Source organism: Macaca nemestrina, chromosome 19 (assembly GCF_043159975.1).
Source record: "Macaca nemestrina isolate mMacNem1 chromosome 19, mMacNem.hap1, whole genome shotgun sequence".
NCBI lineage: Eukaryota > Metazoa > Chordata > Mammalia > Primates > Cercopithecidae > Macaca > Macaca nemestrina.
The window spans coordinates 60345627-60359828 of NC_092143.1; the positions used below are offsets into that span (position 1 = coordinate 60345627).

Genomic DNA, 14202 nt, shown 5'->3' on the forward strand with positions numbered 1-14202 from the left:
AGGCTCGGTGCAGGCGAGCGCCCAGCTCCTCGGCCCCCAGGGCCCCCGCGGGCCCCCGCGCGTCGCGCGCGCTGGTCGCGGCCCCGGCGCCCACGCTAGCCCCGCGCAGGCACGAGACGCCGCAGCCTGGAGCAGAAGGCGGAGCAGGAGGCGGCGCAGGCCTGCCGAGCGGACGCGGGCGGCACGGACCCTGAGCGCGGAGCTTCGCGGCAGGACTCCGCCGGGCGCGGGTAGCGGTGCCGGGCGTGCTGCAGTTCGCTGCCCCTCTCCGCAGGGGCGCCGCCGCGCGCAGCCTGCGCCTCTCCCCACCTGCAGCTCCTCCTCCCGCCGCTGCCAGGCGGAGAAAACGCGCCTCCTTGCCCTTCCCCGGCCTCCTTGGGTCCTGCCGTCCCCAGGCCCCCAGCTCCCGTCCCCTCTCCCTCCTCCACCTCTTCCCCCTCGGCCTCCGCGCCTCCCTTCCCCCGACTCTCTGGCCCCCCATTCATTCCGTCCGTTCCCTCCCATTTCCTCCTTTCCGCTCGGGCCCTCTCCCCAGAGCCTCCCCGCGCGGATCCCGCTGCAGTCTTGGGGTTCTCAGCACATTTATGGAAGTTTAGGGCCTGGACAGTGGCCCCGAGTCCGGCGTGAGAGCGCAGCCTGGGCTGCTGGCCGGGAAGAGGAAGATGTCTGTGCTCAGGCGGATGATGCGGGTTTCCAATCGCTCCCTCCTCGCCTTCATCTTCTTCTTCTCCCTCTCTTCGTCCTGTCTGTACTTCATCTATGTGGCCCCGGGCATCGGTAAGCACCGAGACACACCCTCGCTTCCCCTGGTCACACCACAGCCAGCGCAGGCTGTTAAGGATGTTACTTCTGGGGTTTGGAAGCTGTTTAAACAGGGGCCCGCAGAAAAGCGTTTTGTTTTAAATATTATTTCAGAAGTGTCAAACTGCTTCAGGGCATGGCTTTGGTATGTGTTTTGTTAATTCATGCCTTTCGTTGATGCGTGTTTGTTAATAAAGTAAAAGATTGCATTAAATAGACATAGCAGAATTAGTGTGATGGCCCGGGATGCCCTAGTCGCTTTCTTGAGTGTTCATGACAGCTTTATCCATTTAATGTTAAGTCTTTAAGCCTAAACTCAGTGCTTAATCATAGTTTTATTCAAACACTCTCGGGTATAAGAACTGGTTGTAAAAATATGGAGGAGCCAACAGCAGGGAATGTGATTGAGTCCAACCATGTGTGTATTCTAGGGTCCTAGGTCGCTTTTTTAGAATGGGGTCAGTGGACATTTGTGCCATACTTGGGGAATTTTAAGGCGATGAGTTGTCTGTAAAAACAATGCTCCTTTATTTTAGTCTGCTTGAGTCGAATTTTCAAGGGTAGGTTGCCTTTGCTACCTGTTAGGATGACTTCTGAGAAAATAGTGATTAAAATAACCATTATCTAAGGGAACTTGTAGTTTAAAATGTTAACCTGTTTATAATTTTTTGGCCTTTGGTGCAAAATACACTTTTGTAAAACTACTTGAATTAACTGTATTACATATCCTAATTCCTTGTCCCCCTTTTGTTGAAAAGGAGCCAATGCGGCGTTAATTATAGTGAATGAAAAATAGGAACTTCACATGCATATTAAAATAGGTCATATTTCCAAAACTTTTCTGAGTTTCTCCTGGCTATTATGTATTTAATGTTCAATTACTTAGTAACAGTGACCATCTCCTCTCATTTCTCCTTACACACTATGGTCGTTTGAGCCAGTGCTGTTTGTTCGGAGTTATCTAAAAATAAAATGCCCCTTACAGAGTGAAAACACCTGCAGAATTTTGAGACGGAATGATCAGGGTATTGTCTTGACTGTAGTAGATTATTGTAATGAATTGCAGCCGGGAAGGAAGATGGAAACCTCACCCAGACTGCTTCATTTCTTAAAATTACTATGAGACTTTTCCTTTAATACATTTTTGGATTCAGTGAGATGTATAAACTCAATGATGATGTTTGAGAAGAAGTGGATTGTGAAATGATGTATCCCAAAATATAAGTTTTAGGGTAAAGTTTGAAGAATATTTTAACATTATTGCAGTTTTCCTTTAGGCCAGAAAAAAAACAAAAAAAACCTCACAAAAACCTACCCCTTGAAGCCTATAGTACAAATGACAGTGGTAGCTTAGTGGATTTGATATTATCTAGATATTCAACAAGGGCTTGCTTTATTTTTTGCCCTTTTGGAGTCTTATAAATTAACTCTTCATTCTATAGCAATTTTTACTTTCTCATGTAACTCTTCAAAAGTTCGGACATCTTTGGGGTATGTTATTTTACTAGGGATTTAACTTTGAAAGATTTTGGAGAAAAAGTTTTTTTCACACTTACATAACAATTTTCCCACTTAGTATTATGAGTAACATGTTAGTTATATTACTCAAAAAGCTAACCAAAGGAAATCAGAATTCTAGTCAACCCTTTTTTTTAAAGTTAGTGCATCAGCATATTATTTGTAGGTTCTTAATTTGTGTGAAATACTAATAAATTTTTCTTATTTGAATGCTTAATGTTTGCCATGGAACGGTCACTGATATAATGTAAAAATTTTGGCAAATGTCTTGTAGGCAATTAGATTGACATGGCTTAATCTACTCTGTTTTTGTAGGTCTTATAAATGATAGTAAGTTATTAAAACCAGTTAGAAGAGTGTAAACCAAAAACTTATAAAATGCCGTGAACTTGTCAAGCTGAATCTGTTTCCAAAACCCTGTACCATTTAGCCAAAAGAAGCCTCCTTTTTAATCTTTTGTATCTTTAAGTATTGGGAAGCAGTTTTCCAAAATTCAAATTTTTGCTTGAAAGTTTGAATTTTATCATTGGTAACAAATACTGTCAGTTTTTCTTGAAGTGTCCGGCTCACTTTGCTCATTTTCGAGAAAATGTAGGTCAGATACACAAGTTTAAATAACCATAGTTTTTCAGTTGTTCTTTCAAGGAAAAATGATGTTCCATGAAACATGTGGCTTGTTGAATTCATACTGCAGCAATCAATCAATTGCACAAGTGCTTCAGATTTCTTATTTATGAGACATATCCAGAAGTAATTAGGTTCTTATAACTAGTTTTTATTCGATGTATGTAGATTTTTCTTGAAATAATAACTTCAAGAAAACAATTCATATTTTAGCCTGAATTACATCTTGGGGCAAAATGTGTTTATGACTAAAATATGTGTTGTATGAGTACTTTTTATGTGCCCTAAATAAATGTTTCAAATCTCCTCTGTTAAGAAATTACTATTAATCCTACCATATCAACCTGTTTGGTAGACTTTAATTCTATTTCCCTACTTCTTTTCTGTCCTGAGCCCTGTGTCCCAGGTAGATCTTCTGTCATTTTAGTTCCTCCTCTTTGCCATTGTGAGCAGATACATCACAGTTGTAAACAGCATAATCTGTTTAGTTTCCAGTGTTTTCAGATGTTCCTCAGCATTTCTGGACTATTTGGGTTGTCAACTGCAGTGAGTTCCGTGGAACTCAAAGCTCATTATTTTCAAGGAAGCATTTTTCTTGAAGTGTCTAATGCATACAGGAAACACAGGGATTGTCTTTACATTATAAACCTTACTACTCAGGGAAACTGGATGGCAGACACCTGCCCCATCACCACACCACAGGAAGTCCATGGACAAATTGCTCCAGTCCACCCAGTAGAGGCCAGAGCCATACATTATTTCTTACTCTTTGTCTACCTTTGTGCATGACTGCAAAGATGAGTGCAGTTTCTCTCCAAGGTTTTGACTTGGCTGGATTGAGAATAGAATTGCATTTAATAGGAAACCTTTATTAATATAACTTCCAATATAACATAGTCATTTTCTTGCTGTCATATCAAAGATGAGCTGACTTGTAAGTTCATTCAACAATGAGTGGTGCACCCAAGAGAGGCTGGACATTGTTTGAGATATGGAAGATAGATGACTAAGACTTAGTTTCTTCCCTGAAGTACAATGGGATGAGCCCCATAAAACGGCTGTAGTAAATCGTTGGAAGGCATGTGGTGGGGAGTGAGGGCTGGTTAAGGATTTCCAGAGGAGAAAGTGGTTGAAATGGAATGGATATGATTTATCTGGACTGAGCAAAGGGATCCTAGTCAGAGGGAACAGCATGAGCAAAGCTTCTAGAAGATGGGAGTAGCTCCATCCAGCTACTGCTTAGGGCTTGGAGTGGCACATGGGCCGAGTTATGAAAGGTCTCTAGGGCTCCAGTGCCCAGCCCTGGTGTTCAGATGCATGAGGTGTTTAAAATTCCTGGCAGAGAGAGACTGGTCTTTGTTCATACAACTTTATCAAAGCTGTCTGTGATTACAAAAACATTGATAGTGCCTGTAATCAGTGGGGCAATATAATGGGAGGAGATTACATAACTTCCCTGGGAGTGGGAATTTCACTGTCCATTTGACTCACCAGAAGCCCTGACCTTTCCTGGACACACTGATGGGCTGTTTTGCTCTCTGGGTAGAGGTGAAATCTGGTGGGGCCACTTTGGTCTGACTTCTCTGGACCCTTAGAGGAATTATCTGGCTGAGTGCTTTGTTATTTGGGCCTCCCTGGGGTGTGTGCCCTGCTGGGAATGGTGGAGGTGATGGGGACGGGTAGTCAAAGTGTGGGGTCTGTGTGCAAGCATGTGTGTTGTGGGGGAGGTATCTTAGGTCCTTTGCTCAGAGTTCCTCTGGCATTTTGGCTGGGGTTCTTCCTGGGCTAGCATAGAAGGTAGCTAGTTACCCTGCAGCTTTGTTATAGCCCTTTAGCCTCCTGGCCCTGGCAAGTGGGCCTGGCTGTGTTCTTTGGAGCTGTTATAGTCTGCTTTGTTTCAAAGGTCTTTCAGTTTTATTCACCCAGTGCTCTGATCTGCATGACCCATTTCAGGAGTTCAGATTTGGGCCAGGGTACTGGGCATGTCTTTTCTCTGGGCCTCCCTTACTGGCCACATATCCCATGCTTTTTTTGTCTTGTGAGTAGCAGGAAATGTCACAAGTTTTGAAAACGATGCAGTCCATTGTTTTAGAGTGACCCTTCTAGCATGAAGGTGGGTTATAGGGGGAAATGGACGATAGAAGATTAGAACCATTGAGGTTGGTAGTTCATCAGGGCAGAATTGAATGGATGGGAATAGTGGGTTTGAAGAAACAGGAACAGGTTTAAGATGAGGCTTGGATTCTAGCTTAGACATTCAGGTAGCTATTAGTAGGGAGTATAGAAAGGCACGTCTTTGGGGGGCTATTTTGGTTTTAGAGAAATGGAGTTGGGATCCCTGTGTGATATCCAGGAGGAATTAGTAGGTAGGCAGATGGAAGTAAGGGCTTGCAGCCCAGGTGAGAGATTTGGTTGTCCTCCTCATGTAGGTGAATGGTATTTATCCATTTATCCTCCAACACGCCTGAGTAATAAAACTCACTTCTGCAACTGGAAGTGACTCACTGTGTTACTTCCTCTGGAACATGGAATCACAGGGGTTAAATTGGAATACAGAGGAAGACCAAGTATAGTTTCAGAGTATCCGATGAGATTTGCTACCCTCCTTCTCACTCCCTGGCTTTGTTACAAGAGTCAGTGGGTCCACTTCACACCCAAGAGATGAGTTGGCCTTCTTAGAGATTGTTTGCACAGTCAGATTGCCATTCCTGAGTAGCATATGTAACTCAGCTATATCTCTTTAGTGTAAATTAATCCAAATCTCATGGCCTTGTGGGAAATTAGGCAATATTGAACGGAAACTTGATTCATTGAAATCTGGCAATGCTAACTGCTATTTTCCACCTTAGCCTTTCTTTTACAAATACATTTGGTAGGTCTGTTAAACAATGTGGCAGAGTAAGGCAGTGATGGGTTTTTTTCTGCAGCAGTGCTTATCATTACTGCCTTTAATGTTTATTAGAGATAAAAATAGCCATGTCTGTGATTACTTTTAGAAGAGAAACTTCTAACCTAGGTTTGTAGTGTCTGTATGTAATAGGTATTCCAAACACTATTTGTAATTTGCTTGGGAATAGAATGCATTTTCCTTTTGAGGCAGTGTGGTACACAGTAGTTAATTTGCTAACCCATCCTGTGGAAAGCCTGTTTCTCACAGGTTCTCCTGCAGGGCTTCTCAGAGCACTTGTTCTTCTGGGCCTCATCTCTGATGGTTGTAGCTGTGGCTTTTCCTCTCACCCTCAGAGCCCTTGTGTTTGCCCCTCTCTCCAAGATCCCAAGGCCAGGGGAAACTTGGGCACAGAAGCATTGGTTTCTGGAGCCAGAGCTATGGGCAAAGCAGCCCCAGGAGTAAAATCCCAAAGATAGCCCACCGCCTTGTCCATATTTGGAGATCCACGTCTTCCCTGCCACACCCCTGACCCCTTGCCAGTAGGGCTAGCCTTGTTTGTGAAATGAGAGAAGAAGGACAGACTCTGGAAGATGGCCACTTGCCTAAAGTGTCACACATCATTGTTGGAAGAGCTGAAGTGTACACCTTAGGATTCCTGACTCATTCTACTGTGCCCTAGTTGAAGGAACTAATCATTTTTGTCCTGGAAAATGGAAGATTTTGGGGAAATACAAGCTCTTTCTTCTTCAGTTTGAAGGAATACTGTATAGACAAGCGATGAAATTTTTTGGATAGCCTAAGTTAGTATTGAGGGTAATTACAATGAGGCAGAGTTGAGGCTTATTGAAAAGAGAGAGAGAAAAAAAAGACCAACCTTCTAACCGACCTGCAATCAGTGAAATAAGTGGCCTTATGAGTGCTCCTTTCCTTACACATTATCAGGTGAGGGTAGATGACCGCCTCTTAAGGCTGTGATTACTCTGGAGAGGGTGCTTTGTTTGGGAGACTGTACAGACCTCTAGGATTCCCTTAAACACTGGTGCTCAGTGCTGTGTTTATACTGTGTGCTTAGACTCTGCAGCACCCTGGCTTACCCTGCAAAAGGGCAGACCTGCTTCTCCACCTGTCTCCCACCCACATTGTCTTTTGTGACTCCTTTTCCCTTTCAAGCCTGCCTTTCATGTTTGTCTTAGGTAGAAATGTGGAGGTGGGAGGGGAGGCTGAGGTGAGACGTGTGGGAGGAGTGATTTTTCTAGAGCTTGGGTTTCCTAGCTCGCCCTTGGGAGTTCCTCAGGCCTGTGTGTTTGCAACATTCTTTTTCTAGTCCATTTTCTTGGCCGCCTTGGACCAAGCTGGCTTTTGTCACAACTGCCTGAGTCTGCGGTTTGCCAGCCTAAGCAGAGCAGGTTGTCCCCACCTCTTTGCCTTTCTCTTTTCTCCTTTCCCCCTTGTCCCTCTGAATCTGTTTCGCGTTTTCTTAATTCCTGGAGGACACGGTGATTTAATATTTAAAAGGCGTTTTCATTCAAATTCTGCCTTTTATCAGGATAATAACAAAGAGAATAATATACAAGTAATATAGTGATTCAAGTTGAAGATCGATTCAAGTGAAGATTGAGAGTAGGTTTTCTGAGGATACCCATAATGCCTTTAACATGCCTTTGGAAAATTAGGCATTTACTCCAGTTATAATGAGATATTTTTACCTTATATCTTGGGCCCACTGGAGACTTTCAATAGCACCCTGATTCTGTTTTTCTTGAGCATTTACATCCTGTATTGGGCCAGTTTGATTTGCTGTGTTTCATGGTCAGACTGCCTGTGGACATAATTATTTTTGGTCTTAGCAGAATTTAGCTCAGTTTGGTTTAAGATACAGCAATACCCCTCTCCAGTTGAAATAGGAGAGCTAGCTTGAAGGATGTTTATGTCAGTAATTATATTTTTGGCTGCGTAGCACAGCAAAATGTTTAGGAAAATATACTTGGTAATTTCAAATCTTAATTTTTAATTTTTTTTTTCTCCAGAAATGTAGTATGACTTTTTGCTTGCATCTTTGTTTTTATGTTTGATTACTTGAATTAGTGAAAGTCTTTGGCTTCACCAAATTGTTGTGTTATATATTCATTAAGGATGAAACAGATACTCCTATGTCCAAATGAATTGTGGTATATTCAAAAGCTTTGTAAAAGAAGATACATTTAAGGCCGGGCGCGGTGGCTCAAGCCTGTAATCCCAGCACTTTGGGAGGCCGAGACGGGCTGATCACGAGGTCAGGAGATCGAGACCATCCTGGCTAACACAGTGAAACCCCGTCTCTACTAAAAAATACAAAAAACTAGCTGGGCGAGGTGGCGGGCTTCTGTAGTCCCAGCTACTTGGGAGGCTGAGGCAGGCGAATGGCGTAAACTCGGGAGGCGGAACTTGCAGTGAGCTGAGATCCGGCCACTGCACTCCAGCCTGGGCGACGGAGCGAGACTCCGTCTCAAAAAAAAAAAAAAAAAAGAAGATACATTTAATATAAGTTAAACTGATTTGGAAGGAAGGGTCTACTGTTTTACTTGTTACAAATGTTATGTTTAGAGAATTACTACAAGAAATAGTTTTCAAGTATGAATGTGCTTGAGGCTTATTTAAGGTGATATGCTTTAATAAGCTTATTTCCCAGGTCTTGAAGATTCTGAATCTGATTCATTTTTAACACATACCCAGATGATTCTGCACACTGGAAACGATATTTCTGAAAAATACCCCAAATGGTGGGGAAAAAATAGTGCTTCCTACTTTTCTAAATTGATTACTTACATCATTTGATTTTTTTTTTTTTTTTTTTTGGAGACAAGTCTTGCTCTGTTGCCCCAGGCTGGAGTGCAGTGGCTTGATCTCAGCTCATTGCAAGCTCTGCCTCCCGGGTTCACGCCATTCTCCTGCCTCAGCCTCCCGAGTAGCTGGGACTACAGGCGCCTGCCACCACTCCCGGCTAAGTTTTTGTATTTTTAGTAGAGATGGGGTTTCACCGTGTTAGTCAGGATGGTCTCGAACTCCTGACCTCGTGATCTGCCTGCCTCGGCCTCCCAGAGTGCTGGGATTACAGGCCTGAGCCACTGCACCCGGCCGATATGGTATTTCATAGAACTAATCTTATCTGTTGAAAACCTAATTAACTTGTTTATAACATCATGTTTTACTGGCAATAGAGATGGCTATCATCGTGAAGAAACTTTTCCTTCAGAAGAGAAATGGACAGATACATTATTTATGCCTGCCAGGATCTATGTGTTCCTTTATGAGTCTGCAGTGACTAGGTGATTGGGTCCTGGGTTATCCTAAATTTGTTTAGTGTTTTTAATTATTAGAAAGAGACATTGTAATTCACTTAAGAGCAGTAAAACTTATTAAACTGTATAGCATTATAGGTTGTTCAGTGGAAGTAATTTCAAAACGTTTCCTAGCATTTGGCTCGAAAAGTCATTTTTATAATATCTTTACAGTAGTATATTTAAGTAGCTATCTGAAGTTTGTTACTATAACATGATATCTTGATTGAATACTATGGCCTGTTTTTATATATTTGAGGCAAATGTTAATATGATTTTACTGAAATCTTGTTACTATATTGCCTTCCTGATAATTAAGTTAATTGCTCAGAAATTATGACTTCTAATTATAGTGCAATTTTCAGTTTGACTCATAGGAAGATAAATTGGACATTATTTTCATTTGAATCAAGAGACCAAAGGTAGAGAATTAAAAGGTGCCTTGTTTACTGATTTGAAAATATGCCTTGAAAGTCTTTGAAATTCATTTCCTACCAGTTCCCTTCTCTGATTCTCGTTTTAGGCTCATTTTCCTTTCATGAATACTAAGTTGGAATTCTGAAAGGTATTTTAATTGTGAAAACACAAGTAAATTGAAGATGATTATAAAACATATTCAAATAGTTCACATTTTACTTCATTTTGATAGACTTCTTATATATTCTACACTTATATACTCTGACATCACTAATTTTCAACAATTTTATAATGTTTCCTGGGCCTGCTTATTTATGGCTTGGTCTTTTAGTCTGTAATGTCATTAAGTGAGTTTCCTGATTAGATTTTTAAGATCTGTTTAATTGCCTGCATTCTTCCTTCCCTGATTTCCTAATTTCCTCCTGATTCCACTTTCCGCAGTGTGGTTCATAACTCTTAGGGTTCCTGTCGTGCTTTAAAAAAGCTATATAGTTATTTTAAGTGAATTATACGGTGCGTTAGCAAATGACAGGGCTGATAGTTATCTTTTGTTAGATAGTGTTTTCATATCACTAGGTTCAGAGTCTACTTTTTGAATTATCAACTAGGGTTAAAGTAGGCTGAACTAATGATCTGGTTGTTGCAAAAGTCCTTCTGATGTTTTAGACAGTTTGTTTTTATTAAAAAATGTTTAACCTTGATCAGTATTCCAACACAAAGAATCTCCAGAAATAACTTAAGATTGTTAAACTGTTAAATTGTTAAACTGTTAAATTGTTAAATAACTTAAGATTGTTAAACTGCAGAGTGGAAGTTGTAAAGACACCTGTTACAAAGATTTCTTGTCAGTTTTTATGTTTGCATCTGCAAAATCTGCAAAGCTTGAGTTGTTAGCTAAGATCTGAAATAGATCTCCCATATGTGATCATTGTATTTGTTGTTTGATAAAGTGGGGCTCTGAACACAGAATTCTTGCAGACTTTGTCAGCTCATAACTTGAAAAGTAGAGGTAAGGATGTTATATGTTAGTAATAATTTGCACTGCAGATTTCCTTGAGTCCATACCTGGTTTTAAATTATTGTTACCATGGTCAGACAAATAGTACTTTGACATAAAAGAATTTTTTTTTTTTTAAAGCCTGGCACATCCTTGATGTTTGTTATTTTTTTTGTTTTTAATCCAAGTAGTACCCATCTTCCTTAGTCCTAGCTGTGGTATGAATAATATTTCATGTATAGTCTGGCCTAACCTTGGGGTTTACACCATAGTTATTGAAGATAACATATTTTTCCTTTACCCACATGGATGAGTAATTCTTGGGGATTTATTGAACAAGAGGCTAGATGTGGAAAGAAGAAAATTTTTCAGCGTCAGAAACAGATATTTAGAAGATTATCATAAATTCTTAGAAATTCTTAGAAAGAGATACCTGATTCACATATCTGTAGTTAATATTGAGTGGTGCATTCAGATTTTTACTTTTGTCTATATTATTTCCTGTGTTCTGTAGATAATACAGGAAATCATTTTCTCTTCTGTAACTTTTAAGGATCCCTTCTGGCTTTCTCCTCCTCTTTGTATTAAAGGAAATCTGGTTAATCTCTCATATGTTCACTTCCCTTGTTGTAACTTTTTACAATGAAGATTTCTTTTTCCTTGTCTCTCCCTCTCCTCTGTGGCCTTGAACCAAGGTTTCTTCCAAATCCCTTCCCCTCAGAGTCACTCAGGCTTGTGCTTGAATCCTGAGTTGTTAATTCTACCTGTGTTAATTTTCTTTTGAGTTTGTTTTCTCATCTTCTAATGGACAAACTTGTACCTGTCATGGGGTGGTGTGTTATTTTCCTAGGGCCGCCGTAACACATTACCACATAACGGCTTGAAACACCACGTTTATTTTCTCAGAATTATGGAGGCCAGAAGTCTGAAATTAAGGTGTTAGCAAGACAGTCCCTCTGGAGGCTCTGGAGAAAATCCTCCTCGCGATTTCCAGCTTCAGGTGCATGGTGGCCACATCACTGCCTCTGTCTTCACATTGCGTGTGTGTGTGTGTGTGTGTGTGTGTGTGTAATCTCTCTCTACCTTTCTCTTAGAAGAGTGCTTGCCATTAGATTTAGGGTCCACCTGGGTAATCCAGGATGATCTCCTCATTTCAAAATCCTTAGCTTAATTACATCTGGAAAGACCTCTTTCCAAGTGTCACATTCACAGGTCCTGGGAATTAGGGCGTGGGCATATCTTTTTGGGGATTTCCATTCAACAAACTCCAGGTGGTTGTAAGAATGAAAGAAAATATAGTTGTATATGTGTACTTACATATATTTATATGTGGACTTCAACTCAGTGCCTGACCAAACTCAGCACTTAGTAAATGTTAATTCATCTACTGCTCTTCAGAAACCTATGCCTGTCAAGCTTCTATATCCCTGGAAGATTTCAGCAGTCAGTGCTCAGTTCTGAATGTTCCTTTCCACTTTGTCCCCCACCTCCGTCCTCGTTGGTGACCACCAGGATGTCTAGCTCTTGTCTTCTGCCCTCACTCCGCCTGGCCATGCCCTGGGTGTCAGCATAGCTGTGGCTTGCTCTCCTTTGCACCTCTCCAGACTGCAGCCTTCTTAACCTTCCGCTTCTAGAGGTTTCTCACCTCTGTTAACAGTTATGTCTCATCCTCACAATGACTTCCTGTCCTCTCACTCTCCTTTGCTTTTTTTTAAACTCTCTATCCCACTTAGCCCTTCCTAACTTCCGTTACTACCCATCTCCACTCAAGGCAGATTGTCATTCCCTGGGTGTGTACCGCTGCTGTGCACCTCAGAGCCTCTGCTTAAACTTTCCCACCAACAGAGTGGTTTTCTCTCCTTCCTCTTGCTTCCTTTTAGTGCCTGAAATTATTCACCCTTTCTTCTAGTTTTTTCCAGTCAGGCTGCAGACATGCTCAGGGCCCTCCTCTTGCAGAAAACCTTCCCTTGACCTTGCTAATCACTTGTTTGCCTTTTCTGAAACTTGCTGCTTTCACTTTGTCAGTGTCCACTGAAATCTTTACTATTTTCCTTTTGTTTCCACTGCTTCCTGAAGCTGCTGTCTTGAAGGCTTACAGTGATCTCCTATAGGCTTTTCAAAGAGGCCGAATGGTATGATGGTCAAGGGCTAACTTGCTGGAGCCAGACTGCTGGGATTTGAATTCTGGCTCCACCACTTCCTAACAACTATGTGACCTGCAGCAAGTCATTCAACTCCATGCTTCAATTTCTTTATCTGTAAAATGGAAATAATAATAGTACTTGCCTTATAGAGTTGCTTGTGAGGATTAAATAGGTTAGTGTATGTAAAGTATGCTTGACAAAGAGAGTATGCTGAATTTTTTTAAGCTGTTGTTTTTAAGTCCTCTTTAGCATCTGCAGCATTTGACATGGTTGACCTCACCCTCTTCTTTAGTCCATTAGCTTTTTCACTGTGTTCAAGCTGAGATTAATTCACTTTGGGATCTTTTATCTTTGTGCTGACTATTTGTGGTCTGTCTTCACCTTTTTATCTCCCTTTTGGATAATTTTTCCTCTGGGAATTTATCACGATAGTTCCAGCTTTTACATTTATTGAATGTCTCTCCAAATGGTATTTCTAGCCCTCTTTTAGCTTCGGTCCTACATTTATAACTGCATCCCAGATTGCCTGACCAACATCATCATCTCCCTCTCAAAATCATTTATTCACATGACTCTTGTTAAGAGACCTGGGAACTGTGGTAGCATGTCATAGCAGCTAGGAACAGAGATGTCAGGATCACAGGGATGCTGCGTTGGTGTCCTGCAAAGCCCAGGAAACAGTTCTGGATCCCTGCAGGCAGGCATGTTCTTCTTGTCTTGAATCCTTGCAGCACTGTTAGTGAGCAAAACTGGATGTGGAAAGGGGCTGGGAGGCAGTTTTATAGCAGATGTGTCCCTTAATTTCCTTAAGTGAAGAATTAGACAAGTTCATAAATCTCTTGCCTTGCAAACTCGGGATAGAATGCCTGGCCTAGAAGCTTTCATAAACTGTTGAAAATAGGTTTTATTATTTTTATTTTTTAAATTTTTTGAGATGTTATCCCCTGGGAAGCAGAACTGGTAAATAAGTTAGATTTATGTCTCTCAATGCAGAGTCAAATAGAAAATGAATGAAATTAGAGAACAAACAGCATGGTTTTAATTAAGCAGTGGTAGGTTTCCCTATTTGTTTTCTGAGATGAGGGTTCTTATAAATTGGAATAGAAAGACAAGGATTTTCTCTACCTAAAGACTTGCCAATATGACATTACATTTTATTTTTTGCAATCTATCCATCGGACAAAGGGCTAATATCCAGAATCTACGAAGAACTTGAATTTACAAGAAAAAAACAACCCCATCAAAAAATGGCAAAGGATATGAACAGACACTTCTCAAAAGAAGATATTTATGCAGGCAACAGACATGAAAAAATGCTCATCATCACTGGTCGTTAGAGAAATGCAAATCAAAACCACAATGAGATACCATCTCACGCCAGTTACAATGGTGATCATTAAAAAGTCAGGAAACAACAGGCTGGAGAGGTTGTGGAAGAATAGGAACGCTTTTACACTGTTGGTGGGAGGGTAAATTAGTTCAGCCATTGTGGAA

The 14202-nt window shown here is 41.2% G+C and overlaps 1 protein-coding gene across 3 annotated transcripts in view; it reads left to right on the forward strand.

The window, feature by feature from the left end:
* The first annotated feature begins 257 nt into the window (after positions 1-257).
* The window catches only part of LOC105468047 (beta-1,4-galactosyltransferase 6), a 64621-nt gene continuing 50676 nt past the window's right edge, over positions 258-14202 (forward strand). For 2 of the 3 annotated variants that reach the window (XM_011717982.3, XM_071085503.1), the window contains exon 1: positions 258-777. In XM_011717982.3, the coding sequence (XP_011716284.1) occupies positions 663-777 (115 nt within the window). In that variant the 5' untranslated portion in view covers positions 258-662. Of the gene's footprint in view, positions 778-11470; positions 11565-14202 lie in introns of all 3 variants that reach the window. The other variant, XM_011717991.2, reaches the window with a different exon arrangement.